At 40.8% G+C, this 18,008-nt stretch overlaps 1 protein-coding gene across 9 annotated transcripts in view; it reads left to right on the plus strand.

The window, feature by feature from the left end:
* Window positions 1-18,008, plus strand: part of NMT2 (N-myristoyltransferase 2) — an 85,749-nt gene that overhangs the window by 51,244 nt on the left and 16,497 nt on the right. For 8 of the 9 annotated variants that reach the window (XM_004379666.2, XM_004379665.2, XM_023734326.1 and 5 more), the window contains 6 exons: window positions 2,513-2,631; window positions 2,728-2,819; window positions 2,940-3,056; window positions 4,398-4,568; window positions 5,798-5,906; window positions 14,340-14,510. In XM_004379666.2, the coding sequence (XP_004379723.1) occupies window positions 2,513-2,631; window positions 2,728-2,819; window positions 2,940-3,056; window positions 4,398-4,568; window positions 5,798-5,906; window positions 14,340-14,510 (779 nt within the window). The remainder of the gene's footprint in view (window positions 1-2,512; window positions 2,632-2,727; window positions 2,820-2,939; window positions 3,057-4,397; window positions 4,569-5,797; window positions 5,907-14,339; window positions 14,511-18,008) is intronic. The other variant, XM_023734332.1, reaches the window with a different exon arrangement.

Below are 18,008 nucleotides of genomic sequence, written 5' to 3' on the forward strand. Positions count from 1 at the left end.
AGAAAGACCTGGTGATATGCACCCATGAAGATTACAGCCTAGAAAACCCTATGGGGCAGTTCTACTCTGTCACACTGGGTCTCTGTAAGTTGAAGATCGACTCAACAGCACCTAACAACAGCACCATGTATAAATAATTAGTTTTATCAAATACAAGTCAGGGAACAACCCTTTTCTGTGCCATCGAGTAGTGGTTTCCAAACTTTTTAAAGCCACCGCTCCTCTCCCGCACAGCCCTACCCAAGTAATTTAAAAAGAATGAGCTTCAGTGTTGAAAGAAAGAAAAAAGGGAAGAAAGGAAGGGGTTATCTTAGCTTGCCTTGTTTGTTTCAGACTCTAGAAATGTATTTAGTGGAAAGCCTAGGAAGACTGTAAATGAATTTCCAGGGTTTTAAATGCCATTGAACTGAGTTACCATGAGCTAAATCTAAATCAAAACCAAACCAAACCCATTGCTGTCGAGTCAATTACGACTCATCCTGACCCCGTAGGACAGAGTAGCACTGCCCCATAGGGTTTCCAAGGCTGTAAATCTTTACAGAAAGCAGTCTGCCACTTCTTTCCCCCACAGAGCAGCTGGTGGGTTCAAGCTACTGACCTTTTGATTGGCAGCTAAACACTTAACCACTGCACCACCAGGGCTCCTACCATTAGCTAAAGGAATCCAAATTTATTGATCTAAATGTATTGGGTTTAGCTGAATTTAGTTCTTTGGGCTGCTGGAAGCAATGAGGTGACTAATGATAAAACCACTTCCACCTGGCATCCAGCTCCAGGGTGCCTCTTTGAGAAGATAGCTCAAGTGTTCACCACATTTTGGCCCTTACCCTAATCTGTGCATGATTCTCTAGTTTCTCGAACTCTTGGTACAACTTTGGTTCAGGCAAAGGCCAGAGCCACTTGGTTGGGGAATAGTAAGCCTGAGGTCTGGGAGAACATTTGAAAATCAGGGAGACTGCCTGGCTCCAGTTCTCTGTATCTTGAGTGGTGTCCCAGCTCAGTCTAAACACACCCATCTGTTTGGAGCTGCTTTAATGGGTTTGTCCTGTGGATGTTGTGTGGACACTGAAGCCCTGTGCAGTCACTCAGAAGGGAATCTATCAGAGCCACTGGGAATTTGGCCAGTTGGGATGAGTGGAGGAACCTAAGGTCTTCATATGGAGTCCTGGGGAAATGAGCTGAGAAAATAGAGATAAGAGTAATGTTAGGGGTTAGAAAGAAGAAGAAACAAGACCCTTAGAGCCCCTTGGAGCCAGCACAAACCCTGTGACTTCTACCTGGAGAAATGTTCTGTGATGTTAAGAATCAGTACCTGAAGGTCATTCACCCAGCAGATATTTATTGAGTATCCGTTACCGAATGACAGGCGCTGGCGTGCATACTGGGAGTCCTTGGTGATTTGGAAAGGTTGGTGGTTCGAATCCACCCAGAGGCACCTCAGAAGAAAGACCTGGTGATCTCCTTCTGAAAGGTCACAGCCATTGAAAACCCGATAGAGCTCAGTTCTACTCTGAAACACATGGGTCACCATAATTCAGAATCAGCTTGATGGCAGCTGTTTTGGATTTTTGTGGGGAGTACGTTCTGAGGAAATCGTGCTAGAAAAAGGATGAGTGGTGGCCAGGCAGCAGGTGTAGGGAGGGCATACTTTAGAAGGTAAAAGCTTTATTCATGGAAAGATGCTATGAGGAAGAGATGTGTAACCTTAACATCTGGAAAAATGAAAGCGGCCAGCCACATAAACAGCAGAGGAAAGGGGTTCCAGCCAGAGGGGAAGCAGCAGTAAAGATTCTGAGATGGGGCCAGCCAGAGGGAGCCAGGGGCTAAAGCACTGGACGCAGGGGGCAGGGTGAATGCATGACAGCGGAGAGGCAGGCCGCAGTCACAGTAAAGAGCCTGGATTTTTTTCTAACCATGTTGGGAAGCTCTGCAGAAAATTAGTTGGAAAAAGACATAAATGGAAGCAGACATCTTTGTAGAAAGGCTAGAGACTGATGACTTGGACTAGAGTTGTGGCATTAGCAATGGAGAGAAGTAAACAGATTTGAAATTGACTTTAGATTTTGCTAGAAGGGTTCAGAGGTCACTGCAGCCCTTTTATCATCCTCCCACCGCCCCCAGTTTGTTGAAATGCAGTGCAAAAAGAAATCTCTAAAGCTGACATATCAAACCTATGTTGCATATAATGGTGCTTTACGATAAATATGTTATCTAGGGGTTGAGGCTGAAAAATCATTGTTTTATGATACCAGTTTTTTCACTTGATGACCAAAGATTTCTTCTTTTATTTAATTGACAAAACAGCAGTTGTTCCACACCACACCTAACTACCCTGTTTTACTCCAGAGACAGATGAAATAATAGCATATTTTAAAAGATTATGTTATACCCAAAGGTCCCAAATATCATTATGTTTATGTAACTGGACATTTTGGGTTGTTAGAATACTTTGTAATTTAATATTCTCTCTATTTTGACTTCTCTTTCTGCTTCTCTTTCCCTCCCTCTCCAGATGAAGTGATAACATCTCATGGTGCGATTGAGCCAGATAAAGACAATGTACGTCAAGAACCATATTCTTTGCCACAGGGTTTTATGTGGGACACTTTAGATTTGAGCAGCACTGAAGTGGTGAGCCAAACTCTGTAATCCAACACCCGTGTTCACATGAATTGCTTCTGAGTTGGTTCTGAGCACCATAAATAGGACACCTGTTTTATCTTGTAGCTCAAGGAGTTGTACACATTGTTAAATGAGAATTACGTAGAAGATGATGACAATATGTTCCGGTTCGACTATTCGCCCGAGTTCCTGTTGTGGTAAGCCTCAGCTTGGCGTGATGCCGTGGATGGTGGTGGTTGGATTGGGATGGCTCATGTCCGTTGCTGTGTTCGTGGACACTAACTGGCTTGTGTTTCTCTCATCTGCACTGACTGCAGGGCTCTGCGTCCCCCAGGCTGGCTCCCTCAGTGGCACTGTGGAGTCAGAGTATCTTCAAATAAAAAACTCGTAGGGTTCATAAGTGCTATCCCTGCAAACATTCGGATTTATGACAGGTATGTATTAAAGCTGGTCAGTTTTTGTGTGTTTCTTTTCCTTCTTCTCTCTCCTTCTTCCATCATCTTGCCAGCAGGACTTCCTTAGGAAAGTGCAAGAACACAGGTCAAACCAGAGCAAGAAGGCACAGGGCCACTTGACTTGCCTTGGTGATGTATGGGGACTGTTAGAAGTGAGTTCTGCATATATGAGCATCCAGCCCTCTTTGGCCGTACCTCATAGGGCTGCCTGCCCGGCTGTTCATGGGTCAGCAGCACTATTTCACCAGTGTGGCAGTTGAAGAAGATGTGAACCTTTTTTAAAAAATTGTAATTGTAATGGGCTTTTAAGGATTACTTAAAAAATTTTAGGAGGGATAAAAATGTTCTATCCCTAGGATAAGCTTGTTGCATTGTTGCTCTGGGTCTCCAGTCCTAAAAGTCAAAGATCTAGCAAAATAGGTCTGTTTGCCTGCAAGTATATTAGCTTAGCTTATTTATTGCTAAACACATTTGATCTCAAGGAATATTGTGTTTCAGACACAGTGGATCTTCTAAGTACTCTCCCAGGAATGAAATTAATTACTGAAATATGCAAGAGAAATGCCCGCATACCTGGAACCAGAGCAGGGAGCTGGCTTTGAAGCTCCAGAAGGCTTATTCTAGCTAAAAAAACTGGCACTGCACAGGGATCCTGTGGATTTGTATCATACTTCAAAACAACATCCTATCAGATTCTGGAGCACACATGACCCAGTTATTGCCATAATTGTATACAGTACAGGAAAAACAGATACAGAAACTTTAAGAGATATCTGGCCCATTTTCTAAGCTGGAAACTTATAAAAGGCCAGCGTCCTAAAATGTATTTAGAACAAGGTTTGAGTCTCCGTGGCCTAGAGTTGCAATTATTTTGTTCTACTGTGTAACACATGGGATCGCCATGAGTCTGAATGAACTTGATGGCAACTGGTTTGAGCCACTGGGTGGGGCAGACAGTTAAGTGCTCAGCTATTAACTGAAAGGTTGTGGTTCACACCCACCCAGAGGTGCCTCAGAAGAAAGGCCTGGCAATCTACGTCCAAAAGGTTGCAGCCTTGAAAACTCTATGGAGCACGGTTCTATTCTGACACACATGAGGTCACTGTGAGTTGGAATCAACCTGACAACAACTGGTGGTGGTGGTGGAATGGGGAATAATGTATTAATCTGAATTTGTACGATGTCTAAATGATAGAATATTTTTCTTAAAGATTGTCATAAAGGAGGCCTTTTTCATTTTTTGACTGTTGGGAATTTTACGGGTATTAAAAAGTATTTTTGTCTTATGTTTGCTCTCATTTTTACAATTTTATTTCTTAGTGTGAAGAAGATGGTAGAAATCAACTTTCTTTGCGTTCACAAGAAATTGAGATCAAAACGGGTAGCCCCAGTGTTAATTCGAGAAATAACCAGAAGAGTGAACCTGGAAGGGATTTTTCAGGCTGTTTATACCGCTGGGGTTGTGCTTCCCAAGCCAGTGGCCACGTGCAGGTAATAGCACCTTATTCTTACCTTGCATCTTACATACACCAGGCGTGCTGATCCTCACCACCGTTTTGCTGGAAGTATTACTCTCCTCATATGTAACCAAGAAAAGGAAGGCTCAGGGATTTTGACTTGCTGGTGATGACATGGTTTGTTGATAGCAGATATGGAGACTAGAATTTAGAGTTACTGAATCCAGTACCGTTTCCAGTATATCCCATACCACACTACTGCTTGATGATAAAAAAAAAAAGTTAACATTTTCCTGCTAATGGTGCTGTATCTGTATTTCTGTTTCTGTTCTAGTTGAAAGACTAGTACTGATACCATGGAGAAACCCAGGGCATTGTGATCTTGAAATATCAAATGTTAGTATTATTTCCTTTTCACCCGTACCACTCGTTCTATACCATGCTTTGCAGCACTGTCGGGACTATTCCAAAAGCTTGGTAAACATCATTTGGAAGGCCCCAGACATACATGTTTGCTAAGAGTAAGAAGAAGGCCTGAACTCTGTTTTTGTGACTTCATCTGCCCTCATCAAGCTTTCAAAAGTTACTCCAGTGAGAAAATTTGTTTATCAGAATGTCACTTGACTAACTTGTTTCTAAAGCATCAGAAAGAGTTTATCTCCCTCTCCTGTTTTTATTGACTCAAATTAAGATAAAACTTTAAGTAAAGATAGTAGAAAAGGTAAAATTACTATAGAATATTAAATTAGTACATTCATAAATAAGCAGAATGAAAGATTTCAAAGGTGCATTTGTAATAGCTATTTTAATAATAGAGCATCCCAGCACTTAAACTGGTATCACTTGAAAAATTCAAGCTCATTTCTCAAAAAGTTGTTTTCTTTGGTGTGCATTATATAGAAGTGAAGGCTAGTAATGGAGAAGTATTTTCATGTTTTTAAACTTCATGACTTGCCTTTCTTAGAATCAGTGATGGGAATTAAATACTTACAAACCAGCCATTATTAGTATTTCTTTTGCAGTTTGAAGATTTCTCTTTATTCAAAGAGAATAAAGGTCATAAGCTCTAAGGGTCCATAACTAGCAATGTAGGACATATTATAGAGGTTAAAAAAAAGACTGATAAAATTGTTGCCTAGGAAGAGGGCTAGTGCTCAGCGTTCATGTTCAGTAAATGCTTATTTAGCAGCTCAGCTGAGACAAAGAGTGAAACCTTATAGAGTTAGAAATCAATTAGATTTTAAAACCTTTATTGTGTTCCAGATACTGGCATCGATCACTAAACCCCAGAAAACTGGTAGAAGTGAAATTTTCTCACTTGAGTCGAAATATGACTTTACAGAGAACAATGAAGCTGTACAGACTTCCAGATGTAAGTAAGAATGATTTGCAGTTTTTCGAAGCTGTGACAACTGAAGCTTTTAATGCAGAAGAGAATGATTTGCAGGTCTACAAACTGGTTCATGTAGCTGAAGAAAGTGAATATGTAGCTAGAACTAAGGGGCTAGGAAAAGCAGGGGAGCTCAGTTAGAAATATCAGGCTTTTCTTTCTTTTTTTTTTTTTTAAGGCTTTTTAGATTGTTTGGTTTGTAGTTGAATGGGCTTGAACTCAGGACATGTAAGTTTTAAAATTCTGAATATTCTATTCTGTCAAGTAAGAGTTAAGAAATGTTCAGGCTTCCGATGATATCAGCATAATGGAACTAAGGTGTAAAGTTTAGACGAAAGACCCGGGGAGAAGAAATAATGTTTCATTAAATTATCATACTTTTAAACTACCAGATACTCAGAGTGAAAAGTTGTTTGTCTTAAAAGGAAAAATTTAAATATGCTTGCCAATATTGACTTTATTTGGGATTTGGATGGTGTTTTAGTTATCTATTGTTACATAACAAGTTACCACAAACTTAGCAGCTTAAAAGAACACATATTCATTATCTCATAGGTTCTTTGGGTCAGAAATCCAGGCATAGCTTAGCTGAGTCTTCTACCTCAGGGTCTCTCATGAAGCTGCCATCAAGTTGTCAGCCAGAGCTGGGGTCTCATCTGAAAACTTGACTGGGAAGGATCCACTTGCAGGCTCATGTGGTTGTTGACAAGATTCAGTTCCTTGCTGTCGGCCAGAGGCCACCTTCAGTCCTTGTGACATGGACTCTTCCATAGGGCAGCTCACAGCATGACAGCCTTTTCATTAAAGGCAGCAAGAAAGAATCTAGAGAAAAAGTGCTAACAAGATGAAAGTCAGAAACCTGTGTAATCTATTTATGGACATGATACCCAGTCACTGTTGGTGTATTTTTTTTGGTTAGAAGCAAGTCACAGGTCCCATTCACACTCAAAAGGAGCAGATTGCACAAGGACATGAATACCACAAGAATGGGGGTCATCGGGGCCCTCGTAGAGTCTTTACCACAGATGGGATCTTCTGTTTGAGGTTTCAGTTTTGTCAGAGTTATTCTTTCTTTTGGGTTATTGCAAAATAATTCAGTAAATATTTTAACTTGATTGAGAGATTCATAGGGAATGTAGCCATGTTCCTGTAGAACACTGTGAAGACTTCACTTGTAGTAGCCTTTCTAGGTACAGTATACTGTGGTTCCTTTTGTCTTTTGGCCAGTGTTGTGTTTACCAGATAGATGTAATTAGTAGCTGTAAAAATGGTGTGGCAGGGGCATCTGACCTCTAACTTCACAAGGAGGAAGGGGAATGAAGATCACAGCCCAAGACTGATTCCTATGAGGCAGAGGCCAGACATGCCTCCACCCTCCAACCTATTTACCAACTCTGACACCAACTGTCCCTCCCATGGTACTGTACTTCTCTGCTGGGTTTGATAATTCATTGCAGTGGCCACACAGAATTCACAGACGATACTTACGATTATGGGATTTATTAGAGAAGTAACAGGTTACAGTTTAGGCTCAGGAACACTCAGGATACAGTTCTTCAATCAGGACAGCCTCTTCTCAGCCGTGCCCACAGGCACACCTCTCTCTGGCCCCTTGGCCTCTTCCCTGCTCGGGCAAGTGTTAGAAAGCTCTTTTAGCTCTGCTAATAAGTACCTGGAGGCACCCCACTTGGCCAGGAAGCCCCTAGCCAAAGGTGCTCAGCTTTCTCACTCCATGAGTTGTCACCCCCACTGTAATCGCCTTGCTTCATGGGCCAGGAAGCCCACCACACCATCTTCTGCTGGTCTCCTGGTTTGGCTGCCTCTGCTGCCGCCATTTCTCTGCCACTGCTTCTCACCGTCCCTGGCTGTCTCTGGTATTAGAGCTCTCTCTCTCTTTCTCTCTCTGTATCCTGGTTCTAGGAGGTCTCAGCACAGGGATTCTCAGTCCAATGGACACACTCCACTCCTAGCTCTTCTTTCTTGGTGGTAGTAGGTCACCCCCGCTCTGGATTGACTGCTCGTTTAAGCCTAGCAGGATGGCAAAACTGACCAATCCCGTCATTAAGGTCCCATACATCTTATTTGCATAGTCCCATCCCCACTAGGGTGCCATGCACCTTATTTACATTATTAGCAAGCTATCCAATCCCCTTCATGGGCCACAAGTACCTTGTTTGCATAGTCCTTTCCCAGCCATTTGGTGGGAGTTACAAAGATTGTGGCTAGAAGGACCATATTAAGTAAGTCACTGCACCACAGAGCTATTTGTCTGATGACATAAAAGAATCAAATAATTTCTGACCTTAGGCAGAATTTCACAAGGCCAGAAGTGGAGGTGAAGGAACCCAAATAGTTGGAAATGTCAGTATTATTGTTCTTGGGCTTCGCAACCTGGCAGGGGATTAGAAGGCATGCTCCTCCCTTCTGTTTTATCTGTTGTTGCAGACAGTGAGGGCTTGAACTAATGAACTCACTGCCTCTCTGGGAGACCAAGGAGGGAGGGGGAACATATCAGAACAGACGAAAATAAAAACTGTAGGTGAGATGACACACGACCTGGGGAAGGAGCAGGCCCCTTGAGCTAGGGTGACCGAAATGATGGTAAGTACATCAGAGGTGTTTGCACCGAAGTAGAGAAATAGGAAAATGTTCTGAGAGGCCACACTGTTGTTATTACAATTCATATTTACTAATTAATTGTCTTTGGAAGCAAGAAACAATTTGTGCTAATGGCCAAGACACAAAGAGATTGAGAGGGACAGAGTCACATAGAGGCACAAATGCAGTGAGGAAAGGGGCACAGTACACAGCTAGGGTGAAACATGCCCTTCTTCAGGTGCCATCTATTCTGTCCTTGCCAGGTTTTAAATACTTTACTATATGCAAATTGAAATAAAAACATCAAGCATGCCTACTTTTTTCGCTGGAGGGGTTATCATGGATTGAATTGTATCCCCCAAAAGTATCTGTCAACTTGGCTAGGTCATGATTCTCAGTATTGTATGATTGTCTGCCATTTTGTCATCTGATGTGATTTCCCTGTGTGTTGTAAATTCTATCTCTATGATGTAATGAGATGGATTAGTGGCAGTTATATTGATGAGATCTATAAGATTAGATAGTGTCTTAAGCCAATCTCGTTTGAGATATAAAAGAAGCGAGCAGAGAGTCATGGGGACCTCATACCACCAAGAAAGCAGTGCTGGGACCAGAGCGTGTCCTTTGGATCTGATGTTCCTGTGCTGAGATGCTCCCAGACCAAGGGAAGACTGATGCATCACAGAGCTGATAGAGAGAGAAAGCCCTCCCCTGGAGCCAGCGCCCTGAATTTGGGCTTCTAGCCTACTAGACTGTGAGAGAATAAACTTCTCTTTGTTAAAGGCATCCACTTGTGGTATTTCTGTTACAGTGGTGCTAGATGACCAAGACAGGGGTAAAGTATTTTTGACTTGACTTGGTCGGTCAGCTTTTACGCGTTTGCACAAGAATCAGTCTATTCATAGATAACTAAGTTTTGACAGTTTGGTAATAAATCACTGGTCAGGTATTGGTTGTAAAACCAAATGTTGGCATCTTAATTACAGTTAAACTAGATTCCTTGTATACCCTCCCCGCAAAAAAAGTTGCCGTAGAGTCAATTCTAACTCTTAACGACCCTATAGGACAGAGTAGAACTGCCCCACAGGGTTTCCAGGGAGCAGTTGGTGGATTCAAACTGCCAACCTTTTGGTTAGCAGCCGTAGCTCTTAACCGCTGAGCTACCCAGGCTCCAGATTCCTTGTATAGGCAGTCCTATTCCAGCCATGTTGTCATAGTGACAGTCTTCTTTTTTTTCAATGATTTCTAGTGTGTAAAGTGCTTTCATATGCATTATCCAATTTACCCTCACAACAACCTTTTGAAGTTGGTACTTCTTATCCCCATTTTACAGATGAGAAACTGAGGCTTATGAAGGTGACACTCAGCCAAGGGCATATCACTAATAAGGGGAGGACTTGGGATGCCTTTTCTTCTGCTGTCATCTCTCACTCATTCCCTGTAGGGGGCACCATGACCCAGTCCCACCAAGTCTCTCGCTGTGCGTTCGTTAGAGCGAGGTTAAGACAGTTGCCACAAGTTCAGACAGCTCTCAGTGATGTGTCCCAGTCTCCTTTTCCTGTTTTTAAGTCATAGGGAAGGAAAGGAAAAGGAGTAAATTAGTGGAAAAAAAGAGAATGGAAGCGATGAAAACATGATATTGGAGAATGGAAAGGTGGCAATGGCAGTTGGCTGGGTGTCTCCATCTTGAGTTAGAAGCTGGGCAGTAAACCACCTCTTTCACATGGGTCCAGGTGGATGACCCCATGGCTAGAAGCTATATCATGTAAGAACACTGTTGTACCGTTAAGCAAAAAAAGAAGAACTTTATTGAATATCAGTTTTGCTGTATTATGGATCCAGTCTCATTTCCTGATGCATCATATTATTTCTACTTATCATGCCTGCTTTATGTCTTCTTGGACTTCTGAATAAAAGAGGTAATATTTATTGTGGCCAGCATTGTGCTTGACATTTAACATTCATAATCTCATTAGTTATTGATAACAGTTACATAGGAGGGCAGGTTCTGACCTCTTGTTCTCCCCATTTCACAGAAGAGGACACTGAAACAAGGTTAATTTGCCCGAAGTCAAATAGTATCAGAGCAATCCCAGAGCTCACACCAGTAGTTATTGCTATCCAAAATACTAAGGTTTTCCTAAGATGGACACATATATCTATCCTTTAGATGTTGGTTTGTTTTTTAATTTGGTGTTGCGTATTTCCAAGCAAAGTTGGGATTTTTTTTTCCCTTAATGCTCTTAAAGGTGAAGGAATTTGATGCAGATGAAAAACAGGAGTCAGAAATTAATCTGCTAAGGACTTAGCATTGTGTTCCAAGAAGGATATGCTTGCTAAGACATATCCTAAGCCCCCTAAGATTTTATGTTTAGTAGTACTAGGTGCTTTTTTTTTAGTGTTTACTGTCCTACTGCTCTTTTTTAAAATCAGATAAATAGCCGTAATCATTGCTGACATCTCTACTATGGAATCTTGGCTCTAAAACAGTTCAAGCCACATAGTGTGGCAGATAATCACAGTACCTCTGTTTTTTAGTAGAGGTCTGAACTTTATTTCTTTATGTAGTTATTAGCAGATTTTACACAGATTTCAATATACATAGACTTCAACAAGTAATGGACATGAGTTGGGCCATGAAAAAGTATGTCTGATTCAGATATAGAGTTTACTTAAGAAATGTAAGATTTTCTCGGTTACTGGAAATGTTTCTTTGCTTTTTATTGGACTCTCAGAAAACACTACCACTTCCCTCTTGCATATTAGTAAAGCTTACCGTTTTCATTCCGTTCCTCCCACGTCTTCCTGAAGACAACGGCTGTGAGTGTTTACTTTGCATTTTAAAATTTATCTCATTCTTCTAGAGATTTTTTAGAGAGTATGTGACTTCATAATGTTAGAAGCAAGTTTAGGCTCTGAGATAACATGTGTTGTTGTTAGTCAGCAAAACTAAATGTTCTTCCCGTTTTTTCTAGGGCCTCACATTTTGAATAGCTGATATACACTAAAATTCTCTTCTGCATTAATGCTTCTGTAAAAACTTGGTTGACATTCTTACAAATTGCCAAGTTTGTGATTCATTCTCCTTTCGCCCAAACATACGGTTTCACTGAGTCTTCCTCGTCCAAATTCTACTACCCATTTTTCTGACCCTAAAAGACCTAAGACAGTACTTCTGAAAGTGTGGTCCAGGGATCCCTGGAAGTCCCCAGACGCTTTCAGAGGACCCATGAGGTCGGCACTGTTTTCATAACACTAAAACATTATTTGAATTCTTCATTTTCATTCTCCTACGAGTGTACAGTGGAGTTTTCCAAAGCCTATGTGGAGAGTGTGCTTATACATTCTGTGTTTTAAAGTTTTCTCAGTTTTAATTCCTCGTGTGATAAATATGGATAACTATATCCCTGGTGGTGCAGTGGTTAAGAGCTCAGCCACTAACCAGAAGGAGATTGACAGTTCAAATCCACCAGCTCCTCCTTGGAAAGCCTATGTGGCAGTTCTGCTCTGTCCTATAGGGTCGCCATGAGTCGGAATCGACTTGGCCGCAGTGGGTTTTGTTTTTTTATTTTTTGTTTGGTTTTATAGCCCACATAAACAAAGCTCTTTGGAGTTGAGGTACTCAGTAATTTTTGAGAGTGTAAAGGGGTCCCGAGACCAAAAAATTTGAGAATTTTTGCTTTAAAGATGTCTGGTAGGCAAAAAGTATGTTGATTTTAGTGATTTCACAGTATGATTGTTCAATGAATGAGAATTGTGCCCCAGAAGAATATTTTGCTCTAGAAAAAAGTTGATCATTGTTGATCAACTTTTTTCTCGTTTCTGAATATTCTCTGTTAACAGATTATTATGTATCCTGGTGCTTTCCTTAATTAATCTAATATTGTTGATTGTTATTGAATCAGTAGATGAAGGATAAAAAAATTTTGATATTGAAAAAGGCTATCTAAACTTAATTAAGGTCTTCCGCATAAGAGAAAGGATTTTTTTAAACAACTGTAGTATTTATTTCATATGACTTTGGTCTTCCTACTGTCATTTAGAAATACATATTTATTTTAGCTAACAGCATTTGGAAATTACGTAGGTTCCCATGGCTTGCATTGTAGAAGTGCCTCTAAATACTAAAATTGGCTTAGGGAGAAAGAAACAAAAGAAAAACACAGTTTCGTGCCTGGCTCGCACATAAAGTCCAGGCCATAGAAGTGTCAGCGTTGACGGTGAATTTTTTCCGTGTCCACGGGCCTTACTGCACCTTCCTGGGTAAAATGATTTTCATATAAAACATAGCGATATTCATTCATTCATTCAACAAATACTCAGGCTATTATTGCTCTGCTTACTTGAAGGTCTTGGATGGGAGTTGGGACCTGGGTATTTCTGAGGCTTTGAAATCCACAAAAAGAACGGAAGTATAAGTTCTCTATTAAATGCTAAAGACTTAAATTCTCTGAGTTTGGATAATTAAACTGTATTTTAGGTTACATTAGAATATCTTTATAGATTACATAAATCATAACTGAGTGGCACATAGTAAACACTCAGCTAAGAACTTTTGGGTCTGAATACAAAGCATGCATCATCACTTCTCCCCCATCCCCCACTAATCAATAATCAATCAGCACCCTTTGTCACTGAACCGTACAAATGTCAGCACAGGACTTCAGGCAGTCAGTTGCAGTCGATCAGAACTAACACCTAAGATACAAACCTATTTTCTGCCTTGGGAATCTACCATATTATCAGTCTAAGGGCATGTAGGAATTGTAGTAATCTGATTCTACAAGGAGTTTTTTATTTTAAAATATTTCAAAAGAATCAAGTGCAGAAAAGGCAGAGTCATGATATTTATATATGGGTTATTCATCTCTCAAAATTTATCCAAAATATCACCATAAAAAAAAAAACAAGTTTATTAGGAAAATGAAATTGTATTTCTAAATTTTTGTGTGTGTTTATTTGTACAAAAAAGCAAATGGAATGGGCTTTTTTACTTCTAGTCACAAGTGCCCTAGTGTCAGTCCTAGAAAGCCAAGTGATGTCTGGAGATTTCTTGAGGACAAATGATTGAACAAATTCAAAGGGAGACCTGTCCTGACCTTTTGTGGCCTGATTTAAAAATTATGGAGTTCTGGAGTGATGGATGCAAATGCCTGCCCCAAATAAGTTATGATCACCTCTTAATCAATAGATATGCCGTGAGAAGCCAGGTTCAGTAATTGGCAGCCATTAGCTTTTAGAAAATACTTGGCTACCAAAATGCTTGCCTTCTCAGCCTGACAGATATGATTTATATCATTTTTGTTGTTCTATAGAACAAAGTCGCTACGTCATTTTCATGGGATATGCAGTAAAACGAGTTTCTGTAACTGTGCATTCAGCTCTGTTTTCAAAATGTCAGACTTAGCAGTTTTAAAACATGATACTCCAGAACACATGCTATACTCGTTGTGCCCTATCATGTAGATTGTTAAAATTCTTGGCATCGGTCTATATCAACTGTAGTGAGTGTTCCCTTTGATTTTATTTGGGTTGTTGGTAATACTGGCCAAAGACCTGCCACACAGACATAAGACTGATAACGACACATTGTGTAGCACGTGTTCTAACCAGTGCTTCTCAAACTTGAATGTGAGTATGACTCACCAGGGGATCTTGTTAAACTACGGGTTCCAATTCAGTAGGCCTGGGGTGGGGCCAAGGTTCTGCCTCTCTAACAAGCTCTGATGCTGATCTACAGACCACACTTTGAGTAGTGAAGTAGTTGTGCTCCTCATATTTAAATTTCTGAATTTGTTTTGTTTTCACTCTAACAAGGTTACAAAGACTGCAGGTTTGAGACCGATGGAACCAAAAGATACCAGAGCAGTTCGAGAATTAATCAACAGTTACCTGAAGCAGTTTCATCTAGCACCGGTGATGGATGAAGAGGAAGTAGCCCACTGGTTCCTCCCCCAGGAGCACATTGTTGATACGTTTGTAGTGGAGGTAAAGATAAGGTGATAAGATAGTGCAGAGAAGTATGAAAATATGATACGATGAAGTTTATTTTTTAGAAAAATCATATAGTGTCCATTTCTTTCCTCTTCATGACTTATTCCCTTTATACCAGATTTCTGTTCATCCTGATACAGCCAGATTTTCTTCTTAGGGTTTCCATTCCTGGATAAGAGCACATTTTTACTGCTTATTAATGGAAAATCAGGATACTTTTCTGTTGTTCCTTTTGTCATTAATTGCCTTTCTTATTTTTGAAAACGGCCAATTTGAATGACCTCATCAGAGGTAGAGAAATCCCAGTTTTTTATTCCTTTGGTTTTGTGAAACTGGGTGGAACTCAATTGCCTTCAGTTGAGATGGCATAAATCAGCTGCCTTAGCTCAACTCTTGTTCAAGGGATGGAAGGAAAAGAAAGAGTCTAGATTTTCTGAGTATTGGTTAGATGAATTTAGCATAGTGGCTTTTAAGCCTTTTCTTAAAAAGCTTGGAATTTGTAGTTCAAATGACCTCTTACTTGGAAGCTCTTTTGGTTGAAATGGGATGGGTTGAGAAGTTAGGATTTAATCTGGTAAGTACCTGGAGGGCAGAAAAGAGCCAGGGAGACCCCATAGAATCTACTGTAATGGTCCATTCACCATTCAGTTGTAAGCATTGAGATGGAAGTGTATACTCAGCATTTCAAGTGTGGTCTGAATATTGGATTACAAGCTAAATTACGGCAGTAATGGTGGGAGTGGGCAGGGTGGATTCAAAGGACATTTCTGAAGAGCAATTGAGTAGTCTTTGTAAATTGCTATTTCTAAAACAATACTAGAGTGGACATCTTTGTGCACAAATCTTTACGCACATGCCTAAGTCTCCCCAAGGCAGCAGTTCTCAAACTTCTTGATCTCAGGACTCCTTTACTTTCTTAAGAATTATTGAGGACCACAAAGAGCTTTTATTTCTGTGAAGTGTATCTGTAGATATTTACAATATTCAAAATTAAAAATTTATAAAGATTTATTATTTTAGTTAATAACAAACAATATACCTATAATAATCCATTATGTGTCACCTAAATAACATTTTTTATTACTATGGTAAAAATATACATAACAAAACATACGCCATCTCAACAATTTCTACACGTACAATTCAGTGACATTGATTACATTCTTCAAGTTGTGCAACCATTCTCGCTATCCTCTTCCAAATTATTCTACCACCATTAACATAAACTCAATAACCCTTAAGCAAAAACTCCTCCTTTTCCCCCTCCATCTCACCCCTGGTAACCACTAACAATCTTCGGTTTTGTATATTTGCTTATTTCATGTATGTGAGATCATACAGTATTTGCCCTTTTGTGACTGACTGATTTTGTTCAGCATGATTTCAAGGTTCATCCATGTTGTGGCATGCATCAGGACTTCATTTCTCTTTATGGCTGGGTAGTTGTTATAGATTGAATTGTGTCCCCAAAAAATGTGTGTTGTAAATCCTAACCTCTATGCCTGTGATTATAATCCTGTCAGGGAATGGGTTGTCATTGTTACGTTAATGAGGCAGGATTAGTGTAGGATGTATCTTGAGTCGGTCTCTTTTGAAATATAAAAGAGATTAAATGCAAGCTAGCAAAGAGAGATGGGAGAAGAGAGACACCAGACTACATGAAGATCACCAAGGAACCAGGACCTTCCCGCAGAGCTGACAGAGAAAGCCTTCCCCTAGAGCTGGCACCCTGAATTCGGACTTCCAGCCTTCTAAGCTGTGAGAAAATAAACTTCTGTTTGTTAAAGCCACCTACTTGTGGTATTTCTGTTATAGCAGCACTAGATAACTAAGTCAGAATTTGGTACCAAGAAGTGGGGGTGCTGCTCTAACAGATACCTGCAATGTGGAAGTGGTTTTGGAATGGGTAATGGGTAGAGGCTAGAAGAATTTTAAGGTGGCTAACAGTAAAAGCCTGGATTACCCTGAAGAGACTGTGGGTAGAAAAATGGATGTCAAAGGCAATTCTGGTGAAGGCTCAGAAGGAAGTGAGGAGAGCTGTAGAGTAAGTCTCTGTCATCTTAGAGAATACATACGACGCCAGCAACATAATGTTGCTAGAAATGTGGGCGTTAAATGTGCTTCTGGTGAGGCTTTAAAAGAAAACAATGAACATGTGATTGGACAGTGGAGGAATGGCAATGCTTTTAATGCAGTGGCAGAGAACTTGTCTGAATTATGTTCAGATGTTTGGTGGAAGGTAAAACTTGTAAGTGATGAACTTGGAAATTTGGCTGAGGAGATTTCTAAGCAAGATCTTAAAGGGGCTGCGTGGTTACTCCTTGCCAGTTATAGTAAAATGCAAGAGGAAAGAGATGGACTTAAAAATGAACTGTGCAAAATGAAAACAGAACTTAAAGATTTGGAAAATTCTGTTGTACAAACTAAGGACACGTTTCCTAGAGTTTTCACCAAGGATGTGGCTATACAGTCTTTTGTTAAAGAGATTAAATCTGTGACTGATGGATCTAACCAACTACCACAGCAGAAAACCCATCAGATTAGACTGAAGTGGGTGGAGAAAGAATGAAAGGAGAGAATGCTGCCTGCCTCTTGGAATCCTACAGCCAGGAAACAGTCCAAAGGAGCTACATCTGTTGTCCTCCGAGGAAAGACAAGACCATCACTGAGCAGCTTGGAGATCAGCAGAACTGTTGGAAGGAGTGCAGAAAGCAGGGCTGTATCGGTTTCAAAGGGTTGAGTCACAGTTTGCTTAGTTTAAAAGAGTTAGATCTTCACCAACTCAGTTTCGAAGTGTGGGGCTGCAGTTCACAAGTGCCAGGGGAATGGGGCCACTGCCCAAAGCTGAGGGGGCAGAGCTGCCATGCCCAAGGGACAGAAAAACAGGGCCTGCTGGAGCTGAGGGAGTGGGGTCACCACTCAAATGGACTGGGAGAATGGGACCACCCAAAACCAAGAGAGCAGGCTTGCCTTCTCAGTAGGCCTGGAAAGTGGAGCTGATGCCCAGGGCCAAGGGGCCTCCACCCAGAATCCAGAGAGAATGGCCAACACCCAGAGTCTGGAGGGCAGGGCTCTTGCCTAGATGGTCCCAAAGAGCAGAGGATTATTTTCAAGTCTTGAGAGCTAATGTAAATTGTTCTGCCGGGTTTTGGACTTGCTTGGTGCTCGTTATTCCTTCTTTCCCCCCAATTTCTCCCATTTGTAATGGAAATGTCTACCTTGTACCTGTCCTGTGAGGGTAGTTTGGACACAGATAATTTGTAGTCTAGATTTCACAAGTTCACAGATGAAGAGGAATTTTACCCCAGGATGTAATATGCCTAAAGTCTCACCCATATTTGATTTAGACGTTTCAGAAGATGAGATTTTGTACTTGGAGTTGATATAAGACTTTTGGAATGATGTGATGGGGTGAAAGTGTTTTGCATGTGACAAGGGCATAAATTTTGGGGGGCCAGAGGGTGGAATGTTATGGAGTGAATTATGTCCTCA

Source organism: Trichechus manatus, unplaced genomic scaffold (genome assembly GCF_000243295.1).
Source record: "Trichechus manatus latirostris isolate Lorelei unplaced genomic scaffold, TriManLat1.0 scaffold00067, whole genome shotgun sequence".
Taxonomy (NCBI): domain Eukaryota; kingdom Metazoa; phylum Chordata; class Mammalia; order Sirenia; family Trichechidae; genus Trichechus; species Trichechus manatus.